The 6,816-nt window shown below is 40.0% G+C and overlaps 1 protein-coding gene across 1 annotated transcript; it reads left to right on the top strand.

Moving 5' to 3' along the window:
- The first annotated feature begins 2,350 nt into the window (after positions 1–2,350).
- LOC147451770 (epoxide hydrolase 3-like) lies at positions 2,351–4,608 on the top strand. The gene is made up of 6 exons (XM_086517636.1): positions 2,351–2,575; positions 2,825–2,926; positions 3,034–3,245; positions 3,320–3,502; positions 3,643–3,863; positions 4,056–4,608. The coding sequence occupies exons 2-6, from the start codon at positions 2,857–2,859 to the stop codon at positions 4,306–4,308; spliced, it is 939 nt and encodes a 312-aa protein (XP_086373762.1). The 5' UTR covers positions 2,351–2,575; positions 2,825–2,856; the 3' UTR covers positions 4,309–4,608.
- The last annotated feature ends 2,208 nt before the right edge of the window (positions 4,609–6,816 follow it).

The following is a 6,816-nucleotide window of genomic DNA, read 5'->3' as shown; positions in this document are numbered from 1 at the left end:
ACAAGTAGGTGCAACTGCACCTACTCAATATATTTCGGGTTTATGGTAAATAACAAGTTCTTAGAATGTTCTAGAAAGATGGCATTCCTTGGCATACAATACTATTATATAATTATGGGAAATTAGTATCAAGTTTTTGCAATAATAGGAATGTCTTCACTAAATATTGCCATTAAATAAAAAACATTTGGAAATTGCAAGGTGTAGTGTCCCTTTGCAGGTTTTTGTACTTAGCATAATGTGAATTTTCTGGCTTTTCTATTCACCGTGGACAATCAGAGGGTTGGTCTTTCAACTTGCTGGTTGTTTCTATCAGGCTGCATATTGTTATTGCTAGGTCGTTGGGACATAAAGTCCTTGGCCTTCTGCACCTACTCAATACGTAGTTAGATTTTCTTAAAACATTGCCTTTTTTTGCTCAAGATTTGGAGAAAGTGTACAAGTGTTGTGTTTTGACATCTAATCAACTGAAACTTAATGATAAATGTGGGTTTTTATTTCTCATGTCATGCAATCCATATAGAGATCGGATGGTATACCAGACTGATTCATTGACCTGAACGTATCAAGACTGGACAGAACAAAAAGAAAAAACAACCTTTGTCTATGGAAATGATTGTCATTATCTGTTTTGCATACAACCTCATGTGAGGTTCTCATGGGAGATGACATTGACTAGATTTTTTTGAAATGACTGAGCATATACAAAGGAAATGCTGCCGAAATTTTGCGTACATAGTTTAGCTTATAAATGGTTATTAACTTTAAAATGAAGAGGACGGTTGGACGTTCATCATGTGAATTCTATATGAGTGCTGGTTGATGAGATGACCATCTATACGCATTTCCTATTCTCGAGTCTATGAAAGAAGCAGATCTGGAATGCAGGAAGGCATTGTTATGACTCACGAAGACTTTTTGGTTGAGCTTTCTAACGGTCTTTTTTGGGGTTGAGCTCTGAAACCTATGTCAAGTTGTACATTCATTTTAATTACATAGACTGAAAGTTGGAATCTCATGGTTTTTATACAACAAATTCATAAAGGTTAACTATTCCAAAGATTGGCTTTTTCTGAGGTTGAAAGAGGATAGCTTTTTGGGCGGTTGTCTGGATCCACATACATGTCTCTTTTGATAAAAGATATGCACATCTGGTGAAGTATTGGTTTTTGGCTTTGTTGTTGGTACTGATATATAATTAAAGCGAATTCATGATGATATTTATGGCATATTGGTACTGATGAAATGTTTGCAGGGGATTCTTGTGAATTGGGATGATTGGGGTTCGGAATATTGAGCCTCACGAAACAACTTGAACAAACATATCAACTGGTTACACTTACTATGCATAATTGTTAACTTTAGCAATTTGAATTGAGGCTTAACTTGATGGTTTTTGACATGAAAATAACACATTTACAGCTTTTTACTTTTCAATAATTTAGCTTTGGATTGGTTGCTAGAAGCATTAAACCTCATGTGAGGGTCTCAGCAGAGATGGCATTAAATGGATATTTGAGAAATTGTCCATTTTACGAAGGAAATGCTGCCCAAATTTTTACTTTTTCTTGTCATAAAATCTAATCTCTGTTAGGTTGTTAGTTTCTTTGTAATTTTGGACACCGATAACCAGGGGAAGGGGTCATTGACACCTGTTTTCCCAAGTAATGCTAGTACTGACGTGCTTGTGTTCTTGGATGGTGGTAGGTAAGCGGTTCTTTCCTTGGGATACGAAGGGAACTGCACTAATAGTTGGAGATTATCCAGTGTTTGGTTTTGTACTTGTTAACACTTGTCTGATAAATATATATATGCAATACATCCAGTCTAAAATGTTGTCATTTGTACAATCTTGTCTCTATCATTTTTTACTATAAAGACGTATTTTTATGTATTCATGTAACCCTTGTCTGGTCTCTAGTCCCATTGTATGGTTCAATAGTTTGTTAAATCAAACTATTGTTAGATAATCGATCATACACACACACACACACACACACACACACACACACACACACAAGCCCGACTTGCTAGTGTAGCTTCAGACTCAATCTCAAGTGGAGGTAGGGTTGTCGTAGTCGAGAATGTGGAGCTAGAGCTGCAATGCAAGTTGCGTGGTGGGTCGTGGCTCAAACCCCTAGGTTGCACTAACTCCACTCGAGCTTGCACTAATTGCATTGGAGCCGATAGCTTATTCCTCGTTTAGTTTAGCCTTCATGTCGCAGGGGAGGACACTTGGAAAGGAATAGCATTTTTCCATTATAGAATAGAATAGTTATAGATGGTTATTCGGAGCACTCAACTAGGGTAGAAGAGTCAATTTAGAGGTGGTGAAAATGCACGCGCAATTGGGAGAGCTGTACTCCACCATTTCGAGCATGGAGGTGTACAAATGAAATAGCTTGGTGTCGGCAGGCTCCAACAAAAATGGAAGCGCGAAGGGAGCTCTGCAGGCGAAAATCGGCCAGGAATACGGTGAAAAAACAAGGGTCTAGTGACGAAAACGACAACAGGCTTGTACCTTGAATTGAACGGTCCAATCACATTCTCAGACGTGCTAACCAAGGAGAAACTGGTGCGTTGGTGCCTTTAAAGGGGTAAATTATGTTTTATTATTTAGAGGTCGACTGGTTCCTAAAGAGGGACCCATCATTTTACTGGCTCCTCTACCCTGTAATGTAGATAGAGATGTGCCATATTCCCAATTTCATGTCAAAATGTAGATAAAGATGTGCATAGAGCAGAGTTTTATGTTGAAACGAAAGCAAGCAGTGTTTCATTTTGTCGCAGCAGCTAGGCTATAACTATCTTTCTGCGTTGCAAGACATACTATCAGAAGAGCTGGAGTTCGGGGCAATGGAGGGCGTGACCCACAGAACCATCTCGACCAATGGCATCTCCATGCACTTTGTCGAAATGGGCTCAGGTCTCTCTCTCTCTCTCTCTCTCTGAAGTGTTGAAAATCCATTACACAATTGCGATCATTATTCTTTTAGTGGCCTCCTCAATTTGAGTAGCTTGTTGATATTGTAGGTCCAATTGTGCTTTTTCTTCATGGTTTCCCTGAAGGGTGGTATGGATGGCGCAAACAGATTGCAGCATTTGCTAAAGCAGGATATCACGCAGTAGCTCCAGATATGCGTGGCTATGGTGATACATCTGCACCTGAAGGTGCTGAAAACTACACATTCTTGCACATTGTGGGTGATTTGATTGGCCTCTTAGATGCTTTACAAGTGAAAAAGGTATGTATGAACATCAGGGATCCCTTGAAATGTGCCTTGATTTGAGATAAGGTTTCTGGATATGGAGCATGCAGGCTTTTGTTGTTACGCACGATTGGGGTGCTATAATTGGCTGGCAATTGTCCCTCTATCGCCCAGACAGAGTCATAGCACTTGCAACTCTGAGTGTGTATTTTACACGGCGCAACCCCAAGGGAAGCATGGTGCAGTTATTAACAGAAGCTTATGGGAAGGAACATTACATGATTAAATTTCAGGTTTTAAACAACCCCATTGATTTTAAACACAGATTGTTGTGCGATTGGCTTCTCATCATTATTTTGACCATACGCATTTCCAAACGTTGCCTGCATTTGCTGTTGAGAATCTATGATGAAACTTTCAAGTTGTGTTTCAGATTCCTGGGAAAGTTGAAGCTCAGATTGCGAGCATCACGCCGGAAGTCTTGTTTACACATGTATTTGGGACTCAATTAGAGCAAACTTTGGGCTTTCTGGAGAGGCCCAAGGAAGCGCGACTTCCGGACTGGATGTCAGAGGAGGAACTCGCTTACTATGTTGCAGAGTTTAGCAAGCATGGCTTTACCCCTGCACTCAACTATTATCGTGCTTTAAACTTGTAAGGCTCATTGTCGTGTTGCTGTCACTGCACTGTGTGTAGGTGTACATAGTGTACGCTATGTTGTTGGATTGGGTTTCAATTTTGAACTGTTATACGGTTTTTCGCTGTAGTGTATAGACATTATTTGACATATTGCAGAGCTCGCCTCTGTCCAAGATGTATAATCATAGTTTTTTCTCCTATCCGCAGGTCTTGGGAGCTCACAGCTCCATGGTCAGGTAGCAAGGTGATGGTTCCTTCGATCTTCATTATCGGAGACCGAGATCTTTTGTATGAGTTCCCTGGGGCGAAGGACTATATCCATGGTGGCATGGCAGCAGATGTTCCCTTTCTCAAAGAGACGATTGTACTTGAGGGAGTGCAACACTTTTTGCATCTGGAAAAGCCCGAGGTTGTGAACGATCATATTCTCAGTTTCTTCAAGGGATTCTCATATATGTAGACTTTGTGCCCCTCAGAGGGATCAATGGTCGGGAGCATGAGGGCTGTCAGATGCACTTGTGTAAAGTCGGGTAGAATTTGTAAACTTGGCCACCACAGATGAACGGCCCCGATCTTGCCCTCCCACCATGCCTATGTGAAATTGACATTAGGGTGCTAAGTTCAGATGTCAAGTTCAATCTCTACCTTTCTAGGGTGGAATTCAGAGCAGTCTTCCATGTAAAAAATATTGTATTGGGCTATTCAAGATTGGTATCAGTGACATTAGTCTCATGAAGGATTGTGCTTACCAACTTTGCTACACTTTGGGTGCCATCAATGACCAGCTTCTAATCGGGAAAATTGTGTCAGAAGTTGTATTTTATTGCCCTCTAAATAAGTTGGGAAACTTACCAAAATACTTCTGTAATTTGTGGAAATTCTCAGTATACCCCTCAAATTTCAAAAATTCCCATCATACCCTTGCATCATTTTGGAATGGATTTGCCCCAATTTTTGCATAGTCTAATGTTTATGACAAGGGAGATCTATCTTTTAGCCACAAATAGGGACATCTGTGTTCAAAAATGATTAAAAAAAATTCATATGAAGAGCCCTAGATACCATCTAAAATCCTAGTTCTATCATTTTCTATTGAGGAGAGCCAATCATCTTGTCAGGAGTTGCAAAAAGAATTGTTTTTTGAGATGTTTGAGAGGTTAATCAGGGGTATTTTGGGAAATTTGGCAAAATAGAAGGGCATTTCGAGAATTTTGGCCAAATATGAGGGGTCCAATTGGAATTTTTGAAATTTGATGGGTATGTTGGTAATTTCCCCTAACTATAATTAGTAGCTAGAGAGAGAGAAGAAGAAGAAGAAGAAGAAGAAGAGAATTTTAACGTCATAGGAAACTATCCCAAGAGACCTTAAAGATCTATCCGACGAGGAGAGTTGAACTCAAGACCTGTTATTCAAGAGGGAAATGGCATAACCAATCTACCACACTTGGGTCCAAGATAGAAAGGTTATACTGTTTTCCTCAAATTGGCACACACACACACACCCAAGAAGAAGAGAATTTTAACGTCGTAGGAAACTATCTTAAAGATCTATCCGACGAGGAGAGTTGAACACAAGACCTGTTATTCAAGAGGGAAATGGCATAACCAATCTACCACAGAGAGAGAGAGAGAGAGAGAGAGAGAGAGAGAGAGAGAGAGAGAGAGAGAATAATCACAAGTACATCATTCCCATAATTCTCCAATAATTAGCTTCCACTTTATTGGGAAAGAGTACCTAGCATTCTTGCAACTCTTTTGAAATCTGGCACACCTACACTCAAGGGTACATGGTGCATTCATGCTAAGGTCAAGAGCCAAATTGAAGAAATTTGGGAAAGCTCTCAAATGCAGTTCTTGGCATACAAACAAATTACTTATAATTGTTTTTTGTGAGAATTGGTTTATTTTCCAAGACCTTATAGCTAGAAAATGTTGGAAGTAGGGTTGCACGAGTGCACACAGAGCTTGTAGAAGTTGAAGAAGCTCAAGGCACACAATAGAGAGTGAATTGCTTAGTGCACAAATAGAAGAGATAAGTAGCCCTAGAGTGATGGGTGCATATACAATGCACGAGAAACGAAAAAGTACAGTAGCAATTATGAGTATGTTTGCACACATCACTACCACATATATGGTAGCAAATCCCCCTTGGGAGTGATGCGATGAACAAGAGTTGGCACATAGTGTATAGGGAAGTGCCATGCCCTAAGGACATGATCAATCGACAAAGGAAATCAAGTCCACAGCTTTGCACAAAGCTTTGAACGTCTCACGAAGCACTGCCTTTGTTAACAAATCCTTTGTTAGTACATAAGCCAAGCTAATCTCTCCTGCTAAGAGTCTTTCCCTGACATGGTGATAATGCACCTAAATGTGCTTTGTGTGAGCATGAAAAATTGGGTTCCTAACAACTGATGTCAATGCGCTCTGATTCTTTGTGTTCTATCCACGAACCAAATTAGCTATAAGCAGTCTGAGCCATATACACCCAATCATAGCTATGAAGAATTCCATGCCTCACAACTAGAACTGGCCACAGTAGATTGCTTCTTCCTCAACCACGATATATAGGAACTACCGACCATGAAAGAGAAACCACTTATAGACACTCATGTGTCATAACAACCAACCCAATCTAAGTCTAAATGTGGGCGGGGTGCCAACCCCCACAATATCCATGTTAGCAAAGCGATCTTGCAGGTTTCTTATGATGGTTTGTGATAGCGAGAGCACTCCAAGATGCACTCAAATTCACTTCATTGATAGATCAAGCCATAGAAAACATCTATATGTTGACAACAATGTATTTCGATACCTTGAAAAGATCGCACTTGTTTTGGGCAACCTATTTTCAACATTTTAATTATGGCACTCGAAGCACTCTGTAGCATTCTCTAAGCGAGCTGTATCTACTCCTATGTTTGAAACTCGGTTTAAATGCACTAATCGTGTGTAAGAGTAAAAACAC

Source organism: Adiantum capillus-veneris, chromosome 8 (assembly GCF_014529385.1).
Source record: "Adiantum capillus-veneris isolate H3 chromosome 8, ASM1452938v2, whole genome shotgun sequence".
Lineage (NCBI taxonomy): Eukaryota > Viridiplantae > Streptophyta > Polypodiopsida > Polypodiales > Pteridaceae > Adiantum > Adiantum capillus-veneris.
The sequence above is the reverse complement of the archived record's forward strand: the minus strand, read 5'-3'. Positions and strand labels throughout refer to the sequence as shown.

Excerpts from the sequence above, each read along its gene's own strand:
- LOC147451770 (XM_086517636.1), top strand. The coding sequence starts at position 2,857 with ATGGAGGGCGTGACCCACAGAACCATCTCGACCAATGGCATCTCCATG. Across the intron at positions 3,503-3,642 it reads ATTACATGATTAAATTTCAG|ATTCCTGGGAAAGTTGAAGC; the intron begins GTTTTAAACAAC and ends GTTGTGTTTCAG. Across the intron at positions 3,864-4,055 it reads TATTATCGTGCTTTAAACTT|GTCTTGGGAGCTCACAGCTC; the intron begins GTAAGGCTCATT and ends TCCTATCCGCAG.